General features: G+C 45.6%; 1 protein-coding gene across 8 annotated transcripts in view; it reads right to left on the minus strand.

Annotated features, from left to right (window-relative positions):
- The window catches only part of ANKS1B (ankyrin repeat and sterile alpha motif domain containing 1B), an 837577-nt gene that overhangs the window by 647014 nt on the left and 168817 nt on the right, over window positions 1-21746 (minus strand). For all 8 annotated transcript variants that reach the window (XM_019545115.1, XM_019545114.1, XM_019545113.1 and 5 more), the window contains 2 exons: window positions 11682-11798; window positions 9641-9816 (listed from right to left, as the gene is read on the minus strand). In XM_019545115.1, coding sequence (XP_019400660.1) covers window positions 9641-9816; window positions 11682-11798 — 293 coding nt within the window. The remainder of the gene's footprint in view (window positions 1-9640; window positions 9817-11681; window positions 11799-21746) is intronic.

Raw genomic sequence — 21746 nt, forward strand, 5'->3', positions numbered from 1 at the left:
GCGTGTGTGTGTATATAAAAATCTTATTCCAAAGTGTGTGATACAGTCTAAATCTTTGTCCTAAGTGTTCAGAAAACATTTTCGTGTGCAAGTATAGTTTACTATTTCCAATATTCAAGACATAATTTAAGAACTTTGAATTTATTCCCTTATTTTGCTGTTCAATCCACACTTCTATTAAAGAATTTTGCAGTTCAATTCTTTGTAATCCTATACATATTTTCAAATGCTGGACATTATTCTGTAATCAAAATATTTTAGCAGTTCATTTTTTATTTATATTCCATTTAATTAAATAATCATAGGAACAGAGGTCTAAAAGGGACCTCCTAGATTCCAAATAGAATCCTTTAATGTAATATTTAGTATTTATTCAATACACTTACAATGAAATGTAATTCTTTGGGCAAAGTTTGCAAAGAAATATGCAGGAAATAGACAAGAAGGAATTAGGGGAACATGAACATGCGGCTGCAATTTTCAGCATCTGTAATTTTCTGAAAATCATTTTTTTCCTACAATTTATGTATACTTCCCAAAACTTTTATTTTACTGCTCTTTTAACAGATACCCCTTCATCATTTCAATCCTACTAGTTCAGGAGGTTATTGAGGTATATCAGAGATGGAAAATTAATGAATCAAAGGAGATACTTTAATATATTCAGGAGGTTATTTAATTAATTCAAGTGAGAAGGAGCATCGATGCTTTTAAAAGTCTGCCTTACTTCCTAAATAATTTCCAGTCATTAGGTTTAGAATAGCCTTTTGGAACAAGGTATCTGAAAACATACTAGAAAATATAATACAAAAAATAATCTTAATCTGGCAGTAGCACTGCGTAGTTGTAATATGTGCTTTATACTGTACTCTAATTTCTGTATCTGTGTAATGATATTTGTCTACTACTGTTTTCCAGTCAGTATCTCAGCACTGTCCTGGTATTATTAAAATTATCCTCTAATTGTAAGAATTGCTGATTTTTTGTATCCTCAATGTGCAGGACATTGGCTACAATGTAAATTCTGGGTGCCTGGCATCTAAATATCTGACCAATTTAACTAAAAAAACATCAATGGTAGTGATGCTACTGCTACCCATCTTTTACATAATGGTCTCACGGTTAGAGCACTTTTGTGGGAAGTGAAAAATACAGATTTGAATCCCATTAGGCTGAGGAAGAGAGAGCCAAACTCAATGCTGTCAGAGTAAAAAGGGCTTTGCTACACTTTACACTGTAAGCCGAACGTTAATTTGCTTAGTGTTGTTCAGCTGAATGGAGCAGTCGCACCTTAAGGAGATAAACCATCTCCAACTGTCCTTTACCTGCACAACTGTGACTTGCCACTACCACTACAGACTTGGTGAGCAGGGGCAGGACTAGGAGCCTATGTAAAAAAGGGCCCGATCCATTTCTTCTCCAGACCTCACCTCCCTGCAATGGGCTGGACACCACCTAAGCTCCAAGGGGTACAATGCTTTTTGGAGCTCAGAGGGTGTCTGGCTAGCCCCACTGTGTCCCAGCATCCCCAAGCTGACTCAGGAGGGGCCACTGCATCCTGGAATACTGGAGGACTTCAACTTCGGCAGAATAGCTGCGGAGAGTGGCCACACCTTAATGGAACAGGAGCAAAATTCAGTGGACTACTAAAGTAGTGTAACTTTAAAATGAATAATGAGGGCTTTAAGCACTTAAAGGTGCAGCCAATCCAGGGGTTAAGAGATCCAGAAGCCACCTAAACTTATCATGTAACAAGGGCCTACCACCCTCCTGGACATGTTTCTGGACTGCTGAGCCTGAGGACAGTGAACGAGCTCCAGGGCACTGCCTCTGCCCAGTGGGACGAGTAAGCCTTAGAGGTTGGGTACAGGGAAGGGACTTCCTGCCCCCACTGGGCTTGAGAGGAAACAGTGGGCAGCCTCCCCACCTGCTTTGTGCAACCCCAGCATGGATGGGCAGCACCAAGCCCAGCAGCTATGGAAGTTCAGGGGCTTCCAGTGCCTGCCAACCACAGCCCTACTGGGTGAGCCAGAAAGGGGGACCTGGTGGGCAGACCCTGCACAGCCCGGTGGAAAGTGAGGTCAGAGGGAACTGGCCTTGGGCTGCTATACTACAGCTGTCAAGCTCCACACTGCTCCAGCCATCCTGTCCCTTTTTTTTCCTCCAGAGCTGCACCCCCCTGCGCCATGGCCAGCCAGGTTGCTGGCCATCTGGGTGCCACCTGAGGTTTGGGCAATCCTTTTAGGAGCTCAGGTGGCACCCAGCCAGCTGACAACCCAGATGGGCTCTGGAGAAAAAAAGGATCAGATCTCTCCAAGCTCAAGCAGCAAGCTGGCCCTACCCCTAACTCCTATTCATGCCCCTGCTCACCAAGCCTTTATTGGCAAGTCACAGCTCTGTAGGTAAAGGACAATCAGAGATGGTTTTCTGCCTTAAGGTGAGACTGCTCCACTAAGCTGAACAACACTAAACTAATTAACATTTGTGCAGCTTACAGCATAAAGTGTAATGAGATCCTTAAATGTCTACCCTCAGAAGCAGGACTAGGCATTTAGGATCACAAGAGAGGGTCCCTAACTTGCAGCCTAAGAAATAAACCTAAACTCCCGTGAAAGATGAAAATTTAGACAAACTTCTTGTAGCAGAGCACTAGGGTGCTCACTACTAGTGATGGCAATGCGGGCTTAGCTGTCAATCAATAGGGCAGCACAGCCGGGGGTTGCCTAAGCTACAGATTGGGTCAGCTGACCAGGAGGGGGCAGGGCTTGGCCTTTATAACCAGACAGGCCAAGACCAGACTTACTTCCCCTTTGGCAGCCCAAGGAGCAGGAGCTCTGCTGCCGCAGAGCAGAGCCAAGCGGACCAAAGTTAAGCAGAGCAGCCAGAGTGCTCCAGCGTTCGTATAATGATGAGAGGGGGTGAAGAGAACCCTGGCAAAGAGGTGAGGGAGTGCCTAGGTGGCGCACAGTTTAGGTTATAGCCGGGCAGCTTCTTTTGGGTTGTAGCTGGTTGGCTCAGGGCTTTATGTTGCTAGTTTTTTATCATTACACCGGAGGACCGGGTAAGGCTGTAGGGGTGCGAGGAGGCCTCATGGGAGCTCCCCATTAGCTCGGGGGTTCCTGGTGCCCAGTAAGGGCACAGCAAGTGGTGCCAGCGAGGGCACAGCAATTGGTGCCACAGCTGGCACAGCAGGTGAGCACCGGAGAGGCGCGGGGTGTTGAGACCCCAGCCCATGAGGGCGGTATTTTGCCCAGTAGGGCATAGGACCCGGGAAAGGGGTCTGGGGCCAGGTAAGGTGGAGGCTGCCTGAGCCCCGTTGTGAGAAGGCCCCAGTGCGGGCGGGAGAGCGCAAGAAGCGCGGGACAGGCCCCAGAGAGCGCGAGTAGCGTGGGACAGGCCCCAGAGAGGGCGAGTAGCACAAGAAGCACAGGACAGGCCCCAGAGGGGGCACGAGACCCCAGTGAGGGGAACTTACTGCGAGAGGCAGGTGACGAAACCCCAGCAGGGTAGCACCCGTGGGGAAGCACGCGGTGACCGCGGAGAAGCCCAGTCGGGGTGAAAACGCAGGGAGCGCGGAGACAAACCCTACGGGGGGGGGGGGAACCCACGGTGACCGTGGTGAGACAGACCCTAGTGGGGAACTACCTATCTGGGAGAAGCCCCAGCAGGGGCAAACTTATTGAGAAGCCCCAGCAGGGGCAAACTTATTGAGAAGCCCAGCAGGGCGAGTGTATAGACAAGCCCAGAGGGGCAAGCTTAGTGAGAAACTTAAAGGAGCAAGCATAGTGAGCCAGCCTGAGTGGGCTAGCGAATACAGGGGAACCGGTAAAAGGGCGCGAGTTGCGTGACAAGCTTGGGAGCGTCAGTAAGGGTGCTGGTTGCGTGACAAGCCCAGGGGTGTTAGCCAGGACACTGGTTGAGTGATAAGGCCAGAGCACCTGAGGGAGGCGCCAGTTGCGTGGCAAGCCCAAGAGCGCCAGTCAGCGCAGAGAGAGTAAACTGACCAGTCAACGTCCGGCACATCTGCGAGGCTTGGGGCGTGCTAAAGGGGAGGTTGGAGGCACGCGTAGCCCATAAGGCTGGGGCGCACCGGGTCACCCCTCACTGGATAGGGGCCAGGATGAACAGAGCACCGTGTCATAGGGAACACAGTAAGACAGCCTCCCTTAAAAGATATATAACACCAAGACGTGGCAGGCAAGACTGAGGGTGTTAAACAGTTAACTTGGCACAGTAGAGGGCGCTAGGGAGATCATGGCCACTCCTAGGGCCTGCTCCGTGACACTTCTATATTTAACTTTTCGTACATCTAGGCATCTCTGGACTTTCTAGATCTCTTGTCAAAGGACTTATCCATACTGTTTCCCTAGTTTTCCTGTTGTGAGAGCTTCCTGTCACCACTCTCAAATGTACCAGGCAGAGATTTTGTAAACTATAATAGTGGGTGCTCTCAGTAAGCTTCACTACCTCATTTTGGAGTTGCTGTACATGTAGCAGGAACAGTTGGTTTTCCATGCTGCACTGGGAGCAGCAGGTGTTCATGTACTCAGAGGTATCTAAGATTCCCCACTGACTGCATAGGGACCCTGAGTGCCTGAACAGTCAAATTGGACCACTGTCCTGAGATAAGGCAACTTTTATCTTCATTGATTTTTTTTTGAAGAATCTTCATAAATTAAGAGCTTGTCCACAGGCAAAGTGCAGTGCACAAAGTACACTAGCTGACATGCTCTCACCCACCTTTCCATCATAGTAATTTATTCATGTGCACATGCCCTGAGAATTAAAAACTGATTGAATAAATTATCTCAAAAATAAGACTTGGTGGCACAGTGATTAAATGCAGTTATTCATCACAAAGAGATTCAGATTATGCAATACATAAAAATAAAGAGATGATCTCATGCAAGACCTACATTTATCCATCAAACAGCTTCTACATTTGAAGCAAATGACAGTTTCATCAAGAAAGTAGGACAGTGGAATAGAAAAAAGTGACATAGGTCAGAAGCAAGTTGCATTTTGAAAGCTGCATGGGGACAGATGTGAAGCCTCTGTTCAAACAACGGTTGTCAGTCATTAAAGGCTATGCTACCCTGTAACCTGCAAAAACAGCTTCCCCATTCCAAGATTCCTCATACTTTTCAGCCTGTTTAAAGTCCTACCATTAGACTGCTGTAGATTTGCAAGTAGAATGACCAGCTAGGGAAGTAAAAGCAAGAAATGGAAAGTTTCATGTTTTAGCTCTTCACATATATAACCAAAACATGTTAATAATCTATTTTGTTACTACACGATTTCTCTCTTTAGGAATTAACATATTTTTGTTAAGTATGGTAATTGAAGTAAAAAAAAAAAAATCACATTTATGAAAGAAAAGGATTGAAGTGCATGTGTGTAGTATGCAAATCTTATGCATGCATGAAGGTGAGTTATCTCTTGATTTTCTCAGCTTTTGGGATGCTGTGTTTTTATATTGTGAATCAAGAGATTCCATAGACTATCCATACCAAATAAAAAGATATACAGTAAAAGCCCCATTTTCCAGCATGAGTGGGGAATGGGGGGTGCCAGTAATCTAAAAATGCCAGTTTCCTGAGGCACAGGGGTTTCTGGCCAAACACTGGGGAGGAGGCGCAGCAGCCACACACAAAGCAGGGAGGAGGGGTGTGGCGGGCGGCTGCACGCAGAGCAAAAGCAGCACTGGGTGGTGGGTGGCAGCAACCACTGCCACGTGCCATCTACCCCCCACAACATCCAGCCGGCCAAATGGAAATTCCAGTTAATAGAAATGCCAGTTAGTAAAATGCAAGATAACAGGGATTTTACTGTATGTTGATCAGAGGTACTGTAGGTTTTTTTCTGGCTCAAACATAATAGCAATGGTTCTCCATTCCTTCCTTTTCTCTGCTTTTACTCATTCAGGAGACCCTCACCATTCATGGAGGATAAGTTCTGGAGATCCCTGCGAATGGCAAAAGCTGTGAATCCTGACGGGGCTGCCCATCAGACCCCATAGCTGCCCCCTGCTCCCCCGCAGCATCTGGGGACCAACCCCTTCCCCCCTGAGTGCCACTGTGGCTGCTCAGAGCGCTGCCACAGCTGCCTCCAGCAGTGGCGGTGGAGAAGATGCCACCACTGCCTCCCTCCCCATCCCTGGGGCTCCCCTGCAGCATCTGGGGACCGACCCCTTCCCCGCACACTAAGTCCCATCTTGGCTGCCTCCAGGGAAGAAGATGTTGCCACTGCCTCCCTCCACATCCCTGGTGCTCACTCTCCACCAACCTCCCAGCTCTTGCCTCACCCGCGAAAATTTGAATCTGTGAACCCGGAGTTCATGAATAGTGAGGGTTTCCTGTACAGCAATGTTACTAAACACATCCATTATTATAAACAGTGAACATTTATGGTTTGAACACGGACTTTACAATAAACTTGCATAAAAATGTATGTGGGAATATCAAGCCTGCAAAAAATGTTTAGTGATGTAAGTTACAAATTAGAGTTTTGAGAAAAGGGGACTTTACCTTGAAGTAATGTATATGCAAGGGGCCTGGAACAAAGTATAAGCTAAAGTAGATCCCCTGTACATGCACTTTAATTTACATTTGTCTATTGATTCTCCCTGCTGCATCTCTTTATTTTGGCTCCCTGTCATGTAACACACACCCACTTAGATTTTCTTAGCCTCCCTTAGCTTCATATAGATTCCCTGAACATCCACTTACTGACATGTAACCTCCTCCACATTATTACGATGCCTCTATATTTGGCCTTACCACTTTATTTTGCTACTTATTTACTTATATATTGCTATAAATATATATAGATGTAGATGGATACCACCCATTTTGACTATGTAATAGAGTTTCTCTTTTAAAAAAATTGTATTTTTAAGCACCTTGCACTGAACCTAAGTTAAAAACTACCACTCTAACAGAGATGCAAAACAAATAAATAAATAAACAAAAAAAAATCTTACATAAGATGGCTGCTTTTGTTCTTTAATTTACTGAGCCAGACTGCCATCTATTGGAAAATAAATATTTTTAAAATTATGCTGCTTCTTAGCTGAAGTACAACACCAGAAATTAAAAAATGACATTATCAAAGGCAGTCTCTGAGAGCAAGCATGCTTATATATGCAAAGTCTGTTTATTTAGGCTTGTATAAAGTGAAGTATTTGTCCCAACAGTCTTTCATCACAAATTTCCTTGCTGCATTTTCCAATGCCAGTGCAGGGCTCCTTTCATTCCTTCTACTAAACAATTATACCTGTTTTACTGAATATTTTTGGTGGGTACCAAACACTTATACCACAATGGTGATATAGACTTACATGTCTGCACAAAGCACTTAGCTAGTATTTTGCCTTCCAAGTCCAACCGTGTAACACTCCAAGAAAAAAATCCCATACCATTTTCCATAGAACTTCAGCTGAATTCATTCAGTGTTTGGGTAATTATTCTTTTTAGCTTCCTCATTCAATATGTGGCCAGACTTTAACTACTGAATACCACCCAAACCTTGCACTGTATAGAAAAGTATTAATCTATCCATGGGCACTTTGATGCTATGTTTACCTGTGGCAGCAACATGCCCCCACAGGCTTTCAAAGGGGCAAGAGTGAGCTCCGTGGGTCCCAAAACCCTGAAGCGGACCCCATGCAGGGAAAACTTACCTCCTGCCAGCCCAGCAGCGCAGGAACCGGGACTGTGGCCGCAGTCATGCGAGCCAGCGTTACGCTGGCTGTTTAATCAGCTGTTTCCCATGCGGGGAACAGCTGGACCAAACACAGCAGCTGTATCACCCACCACATGGAAATGGAAGTTTAAAAGCCCCAACAGATCCTGTGGTAAGGGGGAGCCAGAGGAAGAAAGAGTAAGTGGACAGCACATGAGACGTGCTGAGGCTTCTGCAGGGAAGAGGAGCGGCACAGCCAGAGCAGCACCGGTGAGCAGTGCAAGGGAAATCTTCAAGCCCCCTGCCGGAGGCAGAGCAGAGGAAACACTTCGACCCCCTGTAGGAGGCAGAGCAGGGGAAGCACTGTAGCTCTCTGCGGAAGACAGACCAGAGGAAGCGTTCAAGCTCCCTGTAAGAGGTAGAGCAAGGGAAGTGTTTGAACCCCCTGTAGGAGGCTTGGGGAAAGGAGGCGGCTCCACATCCCTCTCCACCCCAGGAGAACATTTCTTCTAAAGAAAACAGAAAAAGAAAGAGAAAAAAACAAAGAGAGAGAGAGAGACGGTTGGGGCATCAAGGTCGGAAGGACAAGAGCCAATGGAGCCCACTCAGACATGGGTCCCCCCCAACTGAAGCAGGCTGTGAGCAAGCCTGCGGGATTGAAACCACCATCGCACAGTCACCTATCTGGTTGGCGAGTGGACGGGGTGTAGGGGAGGCGGAGCCCTGTGGAACACTGCGCCGAACAATCGTGAGCACAGCCATTGTCGGGAAGCTCTCTCAAGAAGATCTCCACTGAACCGCCGCTCTTGATAGCTTATCATCAAAGTCGTGGCAGGCAAGTTGAGGGGAGGGGCTACATGTCCAACAGGCCGTGCTACCCATAAGGCCCCCCAGACCTCACATTACCATACTACCCGAGCCTTTCACAAACAATAAAGAATTTATCTTCTAAACTCACATTAAAGGACTAATATTATACCTTAATATCACAGTTTACAATAATATATCTTAAAATTAAGGTAATAATTTACAATAATATACCTTAAAATTAAGGTTAGTGTCCTAATCACCAGATTACAGAATCATGCTACTCCTTGTGGGCTCTCTGTCCAGCCCCCTATATCTTGGATTCTTTGCTAAACAGTGGCATAACTTTAACAGGACTGAAAAATGTCCCATGCAGACTAGCCTAAATCCTAATAGTTTCAGTACTCTCCTGCAAGTTAGAAAATGTGAGGTTGAAACCAACTGCAGCTGCATAAACCATCCTAGGAGGTGAAAATAGCTTGTTGGTGAAGACAATTTCCTGGAAGGTAAGAGATGTTTGTTTAAACTCCCCTTAGGAAGACAAGGAACTTGAACCAAATTGTTCCTCTTCCTGGGCAAGTGATCTCAGTGTTTTGTATTGTATTGTATTGTATTATATTGTATTGTATAAAAGGTATTATTCACCCCAGAAAGAGATTAAAGAGAGGGGGAGAGGAAGAGGGAGAGGGAGAGAGATAGAGATAGAGACAAATTATTTTCAAAGAATGGATGTAGGTTGCTATTTTCAACAGAATAAAGAATATGTTCTATGCTGTAAATCTCAAATCTGAAGAGAGACCTTGGGAAAGATCTAAATCAGGTGCCTAAACCCAACACCTCACCAAAGTTTTGTATTTGTTTGGCTACCTCTAGGTGGCTCCCTTCTCCCTATGGACTGGAATGTAAATTCTTTACTCCTCTTGATAAGTAGTTTCTCACACAATGGTGCCACTAAAGTCAATGTAGTCATTCAGGTAAATAACTGCTCACCTGAATACATAAGGGTTCATATTTATCCATTCTATCTGTAACAAGCATACTCCATATTCTTTTTCAGACTGCAGTTCATATCAATTTTGCTATATTAATCTAATGAATGTACAAGAAGCAATGTAAAATATAAAAGTTATCTGTGTCCCATCATACTTACTATATTAAGTTTCGTTTGGCTTCCACTGGTCACAAGTTCTTCTTCTGATCTCTTACTAAAATTGTCCAGAAAATGTTCTGATATTGTTTGTGACAAATCTTCAAAAGAATACTCCTTTTCTTGGCATAACTTGATTTCATTTAAGAGCTTTGATAACTCTCCAGTCACAGCTTCACCTTTAAAAAGGTAAATAAAATACAATCATGAATTAGAATTCAAAGGGTATTTTATTTCTTCGAACTTTTTAATAAGATGAACTATTCCTTCAATTGTGTGCCTTATGGTTCAGAATACATTGTGACTTTCAGAGCCATTCTACACATCACATGTCTGCTCTGATTAACATGTTAACTATTATTCTGAAGATGTTATTCCTTTGTTAATCGCTAAATTCTTGATAAAAGGTACCCAAGTGCTAAAGCAACTGGTGTCATATATTTCTAAATTTAATTATGGGCCAGACTCTAATACATGCATCCCAATGAATATGTACCTTATTCTGCAAGCAGCCCCATTAACACTAGTGGGGCCTTTATAGATAAAGTACAATGCTATTCAGTATGAGTAAATCAGAATCAGTAATGAAAGAGGTAGTGACTACACTAAGGGAGCACAGCAGGAACACAAGAAACTATCTCATTTTGTTCAAGTATACTGGGTTCTCCAATAGTAGGAGTCCCTGCAGTTTAGCTAATACAGTGACTCCCCATTTCCTTTGGGGAGCAAGAGGCTGAAAAGAAAGCACTTCTCCACTTTCTTTCACTCTACAGAATGAAAGTGCAGTGTGCTGTTCCGCCAGCACACTGAGGGAAAGAAATCTAATCTCTCCTAAGGGACTGAATAGATTATGCACACAAAGAATTTACAATGAAGCCTCAGATATGATTGTGTCTCAGTTTAATATCTGTGTTTCTGGTGCAGCTTTGCATTGTCCTCTGTGCCTGTAGGCATAAGTAGTAAGATCTAGGTCTAAGGATAATATTTAAGAATATTAAAAAATATGTTCATTGTCATGGCTGAGTGTTTCAAAACCAGCAATGGAATCCAATCAATTAAAAAAACAACAACCAAAAACAATGGACTTTCTATAAAGAGCTGAGCTCAACATTAAGGGTTTAACACAAACTATAGTAAAAAAAAGTTTAATCAGTGAGAAGTTTGCTGTAAAAAACATTTTTTGGGTTGACAACTCTCCTTGATTGCAAGAATAGTTTTACACTGTGCTGCCCTCAACCACCCACCAGAAACCCCTACTCATCCCCACACCTTGATGCTCCCACTGTAACATGCTGCTCCCCCACCCAGCCCAACTACCAACCTTACCAGCCCCACTCCACTTGTCCCAGCATGGACCTCCAAATAAACCTACCTGCAGCCCGGCAGTATTATAGACAGTCTGGTATACAGCAACAGCAGCAGCACTTGGCCAAGAGAACATTTCCTGCAGGGTGCTATGCTCCCACTTAGACATCAGGCGATGCTGCTGTTCTCTGTCTGTCAGAGCTTCAATCAAGCTGCAGCTGCTTAGTGTTTTTACTGATAGGTAATTTTTTTTTTACTGACTTTACTGACATCCATTTTTACTCTGTTTTTTTACTGGCAATCTGGCTTCATGCAGCACACATCAAACCAGCCCCACATCTCATATGCAGTTTGTTGGGCTGGGACAAGTGCTCACTGTATACAGCATATGGATTGATCTGGGGTATACCACATGTGGTACACATCTCCAGCTCAACACTGAATGCATGATTCATTAATAGCTCATTTGTAAGAACTCATTTCAATTCCTTCCTACATAACACATATTATACTGCATATTAGAAAATAAACTGATACCTCTTCTGAGGGGTAGCACCCAGCTCATTAATCTTCCTAAGAACTAACTTTTTTACATCAATATTCCCTTTTATTTTTTCTCTTCCCAATTTATATTTCTGTAGATATATTACTAGTAGAATAAATTATATTACTACAAGAATAAATGATAGTATTAGAACCTTTGGCAAAGCTTCTCCAGTCATAAAATTGTTATATTTACTTTTAGTCCTTTGGGATGGAGAAACCTCTGGGGATAGAATGGAAGACTGATGTTCTGACAGTGGACATTCCTGCATGGGTTCCTCTGAAACAGATGCATTTCCTGTTTCCATGTAGTCTGTAAAGAAACAGAGACACATATCACAACTCCACCCATTTTTTCTGGTCAAAAGTGTATTTTGGTCTTTCTGTAATGAATGATTATTTCCTTTTTCAATTTCCCAGGTACATTCTTTCACAAGTGATTGCCTTTCAATGATTTTTATCTTAAATATTATAAGCATCATAATGACCAGTCACTTCATTTAACTTGCTGAGCATAAAACTCATTTCAGAGTTAATCAATACTAGCTTCTGCAGTTAATTTTTTCTTTTTATTTAAAACGTGTGTTAAGTAAATGGTCCATTCTTATTCAAAGACAGTTTTCTATCCTTTTTTAAAGATAATTTTTATTTTTATTAAAAAAGCTAAAATAATATAAAAAGTTGATACTTTTTATTAATTCTTTAGAGACCAAATACATTGCCTGCGATACACAAGATTAAGGTAAGAGAAAGTATGCATCCTCCAGAACTATTTGAATTATCAGTATGGAAAATGTCCTTTTCCAGATGTCTCAAGATTCACCTTTGCTACAATGCTATGCGAAATCAGACTGTTTATTGTAGCTAGAATGATGAGCAGATGAAGCTATATTTCAACTTTATTATAAAGATTTTAATTCAGTCTTCTCATGCATTTCTTTATGCTTAGCTTAACGGGATACTAACTTTAATAAAGCTTATATTTATATCTACTCTTGCAAAACAAATATTAGATAATAAATGACATTAATTTATGCACAATGATTCCATTTTTCTAACAGACTGGGCTTTTATGTTAGGCAACGTTATTTTGTCTCATCATTCTGTTGGTTTCATGCATATATACTTTAGGAACAAAAGGCAACAACAGTGCTCACTGGAATATACAGAAAACAGAACCATAGCTGGTATCACTGGTATCTTGCATATAGAATGACATGTTATTACAGAAATCAGACGAGATTGCTTTCTACAAAGTGAAATCTCTCCAGTTTCATATCCATAGTCTGCAGCATAATTATTAATTGGGTTATGAAGCTAAAAGAAAAAAAAAAGAAAAAGAAAAATCTACATTAAAAATAGCCTTCTGAAGCAGAGATTTTGGAACTGACAAGGGAAGAGCATATGCCAGCTAAAGCATCTTAGCTTTCAAAATGCTTTGAAGATTTTTAAAAGTATGTTTCCTAGGTGACATTTATACCTCCTCTTGGCTTCCAGTGGTGTCCTGCCATATGTTTCTTTATTCTTACAGAATGAAAGGAAAAATTGTTTTCTGCTAATTAATCTTATCACTAAAAGCTTGTCACACAGATATCACTAGAGGGGGCTGTTCATCCCTAGAGCATTAAAAAAAAGAGCAGTAAGTAAAAGCGCTATGTGAAAGTCCACTGCCCACTGCCTGAGTGAGATATTACAGAGTATTTCCAGCTCTGTCAACAATGTTGTTTGAACAGTTAATGTAGAAGATTGAGAAAAAAGGAAAGGAGAACAGATCAAATGCCTGAAAAAGGAAAAGTAATGAGGCAGGGGAGTCTTGAGAATAATGAAAGATTGTAACGTTGCCCTCCAATATTCATATCAAGTTGTGCATTTTAAATGGTATTGTGCTTTTTATTTTCCCTCTCAAGACCCAACAAACTAAAGTGCTTACCTGCTGGCAACTAATTCTGCTGAGGGTGTTAAGACAAACTTGTAATGTCTCATAAATGAAGACTAAAATCTTGCATTTTAACTTCCATCAAATCTCAAAAAACATCAATGTCCTTTAGCAAACATTATAGCTGTAGATTTTTTAGAATTTTTGCTTATGCTTACAGATAATTTTCTCCTTATGAGACTTCACATTACACATCTTTTATTTACGTTTTTAACTGAATAATGGATTTTCTCAATAAATTTATCTAAGAAAGAAAGTTCTGAGAAATAACTGTAGTTTCTCAGGCTATGATAAATTTTAATATCCAAACTACAACAGATATTAAAGCCTCAACTCCTATCTTACTTTTCCTGACTACAAAGAGCCAGAATTCAGTGACTGCAGAAGGATGAAACCTCATCTTCAATCACTGCTCAAATTTAGGAGAGGCCTACTGAAAGATGTCACTTTTTCTGGAAGGGGAAGCCAGAATCTCTTTGCCTAAAGAAAGGCGTTTGTGCCCGAAAGCTTGCAAAGAACCATTTTTCCAACTATTTAGTTGGTCTAATAAAAAATATCACATCTGCCCAAGGAATTTTGTCACTCTTTCTGCAAAGCAGAGTAGGAGTTCATTGCAATAGAGTAGGCTCTGGGCAGGGAGGGCAAAGGTAGTCTAGATTGAATGGATGGTTCACTAACCAGAATAATTTCCCTTCTGCAATGTGATGGAGCCCATAGTAGAAGAAATAAAACATCTCAGTCTCTTTCATGGATGTGACAAAAGGTAGTAAAACCCATGGGTGCATCTGCATGTGCACTTTAATGTGGAGCTGATGAATCAGCTCCGCAGTTAAGCATCACTGAGCACATCTACATGAGATGCTTAACCTCATATTAGCATAGTTTACTGTGAAGTAAGCATGCACGTCTACATGCACACATGCTTACTTCACAGTAAACCTCCCTAATCTTGAGAAAATTTGCTACCTGAAAATGCTAGCAAATTTTCACAAGATGAATAATGGTGCCTTAGTGCTTGTGTAGATGCCTGAACGGGAGCAAAATCTGCTCCCAGTCAGCTGTTCAGCAGGGGGTAGGAGATGGCTCCCTGCCCCTGGGAGCTGCCTGCTGCTGGGGCAGGCTCCACCACTGAAGCCTCGGCAGGGACAATGTCCCCCTGCCCTGGCAGCAGAGAGTTACAGGCCCCCCACTCCAAGATCATGATCAGGGAGCCAGGGACTGGGGGACCCTTATCTCTTCTGTGACTGTGGGGGCAGTGCTGGGAGATCATTATCTCTCAGCCTGAGCTCTGCAGTCACAGGGCTTGGGCTGGGAGACCCTTATCTCCCAACCTGAGCTCTGTGGTCATGGGGCTTGGGTTGGGAGACCCTCATCTCTCAGTACCAGCTCCAGTGCAGAGAGAGAAAGATCTCCCAGCCTGAGCCCCATGGTCATGGAGCCAGTGCTAAGAGCTCCCCACTGGCAGGGACAAGGGAGCCTGTTCCCTGCCCAGCTCCACAAGCACAGAGCAGTGGGAGGGGAGGTGGGGCGGAACAGGCTGGAGGGTTTATTCCCAGCTCACTTCCACACTCACAGAGCTAGGCAGGGAACAAGGCTCCTAGCCTGTTTCCCCCCACCCCCCCCCGCCTCCCCATGCATGTCAGATGCTAAATCTCAGTGATTACTTATCTTAACTGTTTAGGATTTGAACGTCTCCTAGGTGAAAAACACATTGTTTAAAGAATGACACCTGAAAATCACTTCCAGGGTATGCAATCCTAGCTCTATCACAACATAAAAGAACGCATTTATATCAAATACCACAGTTCATATAAACAGAAGTATGATAAAGTTAAATTCAGCTTGACACTACGTTTATGTAGAGATCACATATGCCATTATTAGTAAAACAAATTCAACCAAACATGCATGATATCCCATGAACACCCCAAAATATTGTGGGTTCATGACAACTGTATTTAAAACATTTTCTTTTGTGCGTGTTCACATTTTTGGATGAAACAACTATTTAAAAATCAGATAATCAGTAAGAAGATTGCTGTTGAATTGTCATAACTTTTCTTTGAAATGGGAGGTGTTAACTGCTAATTTTCAGGTGAGAATGTCTAAAACAGTCCTCTACTTCAGGGTTATCCAATGCACAACTCCCCGTTCTTCAGGGTGATGGAGAGCAGGCACTATACTCCTGAGGTCCCCAAATTTATCAGGTGAGCATCCTGAAGATGTGTGTGGCTCTGGCTCTATACCATGGCAGGCTGTCTACATCCAGAAAGCCCTAGCTGACTGCCTTCTTACCTGTGTGGACTGGGCTTTGAGTGCCCACACCTGGCACTGAACCATGTGTCTCCTGCCCCAGGTTCCTCTGGCCCTGCATCATGGGCAGCACTGCCCACAACTCAAGTTCCTTCCCCTCTCCCTTCTCAACCCCTGCCTCCCCAGGGCACACACTAAGGTATGGGGGAATGTAGTGTGAGAAAGACACGTGCCTCCACTTAAAACGTTGAGGTTACCAAACCCTTCCTGTGTTTAATAAAGAAAACATGTTGAACATTGTCCATGTCTCAGCTTGGTCCCTCCTCTGAATTAATAAAAAACAGCAAATCTTTGTCCAGCAGTGAGCTGGCGTGGGGGTAGGGGTTAAGAACAGGGAGACAGAACCTGGAAGGAGGTTTGGGATTAGGGGGAATACTCTAGGGCCTGAACTGAACAAACATGAAACTTCAGCAGGGAGACATGGGGTGTAGGGCTTTTGACCTTGCACCTTGCTTTTCAGGGGTACAGAGTCAAGGCCAGGAACTTCTCCATGAAGGAGCTGGATAGCTGCATGATCCCATACCCAATGTCTGTTCGAATGCATTGCTGAAGCAGGTGCCAAAGACTGTTGGCCCACCCACATGGGACTGCTGTTCCCTCGGCCCCTGAGGGCCATCTCCCCCTTCAAGGACCACGGACCTGTAGCCCTCACAGATGCCTGGGGCTCATGTCAGGCAGCTGGCCCAAGCTATCCTATCCCTGCCAAGGGTGTCCTGCTCCCCTAAAGTGGGACCCAGGCTAGGAGTGGAGCCACAGGCCTCTGCTGCTGGAAGCTAACCCAGCAACCAGTGAGGTCCCAGAGGGTGGGGGAGTTGGGAGTCCAAGACGAGCGTTCGCTCCTTAAGGAGACGATCCTCCAAGTCCAAAGGGTGACAGTCCCAATGCAAGTCAAAGGGGGCAAGAGTGCTCAAAAGCCCCCATGGCTCACCAAAGGCATTCAGGAACGTCTGAAAGCTAAAAAGGAGTTGTACACTCAATGGAAGAGAGGGGCCATCACCAAGGAAGATTATAATGTAGTGCTCGAGACTGTAGGAAGGCTAAGGCAGAGACAGAACTAGGACTAGCGACCAGGATCAGAGATAACAAGAAGTCCTTTTTTAAATACATAGGGAGTAAAAAGAAAGCATCGGGTAACATGGGACCCCTGCAAGACACACTTGGCAATCTGGTGGTTGCACCAGATGATAAAGCTGACCTCTTTAATAAATTCTGTGCCTCCATTTTTCTGAGCAGGGACCAGGACAATCCCCACAATGGGAATCTGGACGGACTCAAGAGAGGCACCACCACACCTAGGGTCAGAGAGGACTTAGGGAACTTCTGGTGGGGCTGGACATGTTCAAATCAGCAGGTCCAGATGATCTCCACCTCACAGTGCTGAGGGAATTGGCAGAGGTCATTGTGGGACTCCTGGCATGACTTTACGAGCACTCGTGCTCTAGCCAGGTGCCAGAGGACTGGAAAAGGGCCAATGTGGTCCCCATTTTCAAAAAGGAAGGAAAGAGGACCTGGGAAACTATAGACCCATTAGTCTTACCTCGGTCCTGGGGAAACTCTTTGAGAAAATTATCCAGGAGCACAGTTGCGAGGGACCAGCAGGCGAGATTATGCACAGGGGCAACCAACATGGGTTCATTAGGGACAGGTCCTCTCAGACTAACCTGCATGTCTTCTATGACCAGGTCACAAAATCCTTGGACACAGGTGATGCGGTGAATGTAGTCTTTCTGGACTTTAGGAAGGCCTTCGACACTGTCTCTCACCCCATTCTCATTGAAAAATTAGGCGACTGAGACATCAATGTCTACACAGTCAGATGAGTTGAAAATTGGCTGGAGGGCCATACTCAGAGAGTGGTGGTGGACAGGTCATTTTCAACCTGGAGGGACGTGGACAGTGGGGTCCCCCAGGGCTCAGTTCTCGGGCCCACGCTGTTTAACATCTTCATCAGCAGCTTGTACAAAGGGGTGAAAAGCACCTTGTTCAAATTCGTGGATGACACTAAGATGTGGGGAGAGGTGGGCACACTAGAAGGGAGGGACAGGCTACAACTATGCCTGGACAGGTTACAGGGGTGGGTGGATGAGAATAGGATGGGATTCAATACTGACAAGTGCAAGGTGATGCACCTAGGGAGAAAGAACCAGCAGCATACTTATAGGCTGGGGAACTCCCATATCATCAGCACAGAGGCAGAAAAGGATCTTGGAGTTATTATTGATTTCAAGATGAACATGGACTGCCAATGTGAGGACACAGTCAGTAAGGCTAACCACACGTTGTCATGCATCCACAGATGCATCATAAGTAGGTCCAAGGAAGTGATCCTCCACCTCTATGTGACATTGGTCAGGCCACAGTTGGAGTACTGCATCCAGTTCTGGGCGCTACACTTCAGGAGGGATGTGGACAGCATTGAGAGGGTCCAAAAGAGGGCCATTCACATGGTCAGGGGGCGGCAAGGCAGGACCTACGAGGAGAGGCTATGGGACCTGAACCTGAGCCTCCACAAGAGAAGGCTGAGAGGGGATCTGGTGGCTGCCTATAAATTTGCCAAGGGAAACCAGCAGGCAATGGGAGAGTCCCTGTTCCCCTGAGCACTACCAGGAGTAGCTAGGAATAACAGCCACAAGTTGAGAGCAGGTTCAGGCTAGACATCAGGAAGTACTACTTCACAGTCAGGATCTGGAACCAACTTCCAAGGGAAGTGGTGCTCACCCCTACCCTGGGGGTCTTCAAAATGAGGCTAGATTATCACCCAGTTGGGGTAATTTGACCCCAGCATTCTTTCCTGCTTATGACAGGGGGTCAGACTTGATGATCTGCTCAGGTCCCTTCCAACCCTACCAACTATGAAACTATGAAACCACCTGGCATGGTAGGCTGGTGGGGTGCACCCTCCTGCCTATTCTGAGTGGTCCTGCACCCCTTCAGGACTGGCCTAAACCCACCTGGGTGGGGCTGTACCTCTGGGTTGACTGTTAGCAGTCCAGGACCATGTGCATTTATTCCCTATCGCAACTCTCTCAGCTCTGCTGTGCCACAAGCCATCTCCTCCAAACAGCAGGTGGCCATCTGGAGCCTCTGGTCATGAGACTCTGCACCCCCCAGCCTTTTCATTTCCCCTGTAGAAGGCTCAATTAATTCCTTCTGCTGGTCTTGCAGCCCGTGGCAACAGGATTCTGTGGTGTACATCCTGAGCTCAGAGGCTGCAACCAGAACTTGTAACATTTCCTATTCATTTTGCTGGCATCTTGTACACGTCTTTCATTCTCTCAGCAGGTGTTCAACCACTCGTCCTGGACTCACTATGTCAGCTGTTGTGAGATAGCCTTCTGTGCAAAGATGCAGAGCCTGCAGACAAGGGGGAGGGGTTGTTTAGCTTTCAGAAGTGAGAGGAATTGGGAGGAGCAGTTTCAGGGCTGGGATGGGCCTGTGATCTGGGAGGGGGCTGGGGATTGCACTGCGAGGTCAATTCAGTCTGTGCCATGAGAACTGGAGTCAGCTGCTGCCCATTGGACCTCACCTATGGATTAATTACAGTGGAGGCGAAAAGCCTGTCCAGGTGCACAACCCGGGAGTCACCCTAGCAGTGAAAGCTGACCAGATGACATACTGGTCCCCATGTTGGAATCCTTTCATCACATGTGTCTTTTTCCAGGAGTGGCAGGGAGGGAGGGAAATCTGGTTTTTTTTTTGACAAGGGCCAAATTTTTTTCCATGCAAGTGCTTGGGGTATCTTAGGCTTGAATCTCCCATGGAACACAGCATGGTCCTGAAAGAAATGGCAAGCACATGTCAATTATACAGATTTATGATCCCATTGATTTATGATCCCTGGCTAGGCTCTAGGCTTAGGCACAGGTGCGGCAAAAGTAATCAATTCACCCTCCCTGATAAACTCCAGCATTCCCGGTTCCAACCCCTTGGTGGGTTTCACAGCCACAATGGCCTGAGGGAGGGCTATGACCAGAGTGGATGGTCTGCAGTGGCTTTGGCTCTCTGTGCTGCTCCTTCCTCCCCCACTCTGGGGGCTGTGCATTTCTCCTGGGGTCTGGGTCCTGGGTTCCTGTCACAGTCATGTGGAGATGGGGTAAAATTTACTGTGACGGGTTGCACAGCATCCACGTGTGGCCTGAAGCATCAGGAGAATTGGCTGCACTGGTACGGGGGGGTTGGCATGTTCTCCATGCCTCTGAGAGGAGCACAGAGATGTGTGATGAATAGGGTCACGGGGCCTCCCTCTATCTCTTCATCCTCCAGCAGGGTCCCTGTGGGCAATTCCTCTGAAAGACCCCTGATCTTGTAGGCATGAGAGGATGAGGGAGGGATCGCATCTGCCCTGTTCTTGGTGAGGATACAGGACAGGTCCTCATAGAATGGCATGGTCTGCCCCCAGCTCCCAGACCACTTTCTAGTGTCAAGTGTGTGCTAATAATATCTCCTTATCAACATGGTCTTGGTGAGACATTGCTCTCAGTCTCTATTGTGATCCCTCCCCTGCATCTGCTGGGCAATGAATGCGCTTGAAGATATCTCTGATTCAATTCCCTATCTGGAGCATGTGCTGGATGCATTTCTCAGCCCAGATGGTGATGAGATCTTTTATTTCCCCAAAATGCTACTTGTGTCCCCACGTTTGGCTGTTGGGGGGGGATAGGCTCGGTTCATCTATGGTCCATGACGTTACCCATAGGTGGATGATCATCTGGCTGCAAGGGAGTGGGTGGAAGGCTGCAAGGGTAGATAAACAGATGGAAGCAGCAGCAGATGTGTGAGGATGCAGTTCTCCGTGCATGGTTCTTGCTCTGACTTCAGAGGCTTGGGGCCTCTGCTTCCATGTTACCTGGGCTCTGCTGTGCAGGTCATGTCCCAAATCTTGAAATGGCCAGGGGCCCACCCAGGCTGTAAAATTCAAGGGTCTGCAGCCCACATGATGCCTTAGGATCACAGACATAGGCAGTGGAAGGGGAGGGCTAACAGGCCTCAGCCCCCACAAACACAAGGCAGTAGGTAGGGCCCCAGGGCAGCCCAGATGCACACTGTGCAGCAAGAGGAGAGGGGCTCTCACACTCACATACCCTGTGCAGCCAGGATCACAGCCAGCTCCACTGGCAGGTAAGTTTCTTTAAATCTCCTTTCTGCCTGGGATGGAGAGGCAGGGGAGGGGGGCAGATAGAAAACCCCACAGTGCTGCTCTATGGGGATTGCCCCATGACTTGGTCCAGCCAGGGCCCCATTCATGGGGGCTGGGACCTTGGCTGGGCTGGGTCATGGGGCAGTCAGAGCCTGGCAGCTCATCCAGGGGTGTGGGCAGGTGGCTCCTGCCACCGAGCACACCACAGGGGAGCTGGGAGAGAGGGGTTATGTTTCCCCTCATTGGCTCCTCCATACCATGACCCTGGACACAGTGTCTTATAAGTCAGCCTGGCTGGGGCCCCATTCACCGTTAATGGGGCCACAGCTGGGCTGGATCATGGAGCAATCAGAACCCAGCAGCTCCTCCAGAGGTGAGGCACCAGGGATCCAAGGTTGGGGGCATGTGGCCCCCCAGTCTGTGCAAAGGGCAAGGGCAGGCTGCAGCCGTGGACTGGGTTTTGCCTGCATACCTCATTGCCACCTTTGAAAGCAGCATGGCATGGCACCTTGTACCTAGCTGTTTGGCCTGCCCAGCAGCAGACACACATGGAGCTGCACTGATTTCAAAGACGGCAGTGAGGCATGCAGACAGAGAGCAGAAGCTGAGCACAGCCCACAACCGCAGTCCGCCCTTGCCCCATGCAAAGATCAGGAGGCCATGTGTTGTGTCCCCCTGCTGGCTGCCTCTGGAGAGTCGTTGAGCTGCACTGGGCTCTTATAGTTTCATAGTTTCATAGTAGCTAGAGTCGGAAGGGACCTAAGTAGATCATCTAGTCCAACCCCCTGCCTTGGCAGGAAAGAGCACCGGGGTCAGATGACCCCGGCAAGGTGCTTATCTAACTTCCTTTTAAAAATCCCCAGGCTAGGAGCCTG

This window comes from Crocodylus porosus, unplaced genomic scaffold (assembly GCF_001723895.1).
Source record: "Crocodylus porosus isolate Cpor-Errol unplaced genomic scaffold, CroPor_comp1, whole genome shotgun sequence".
Taxonomy (NCBI): domain Eukaryota; kingdom Metazoa; phylum Chordata; order Crocodylia; family Crocodylidae; genus Crocodylus; species Crocodylus porosus.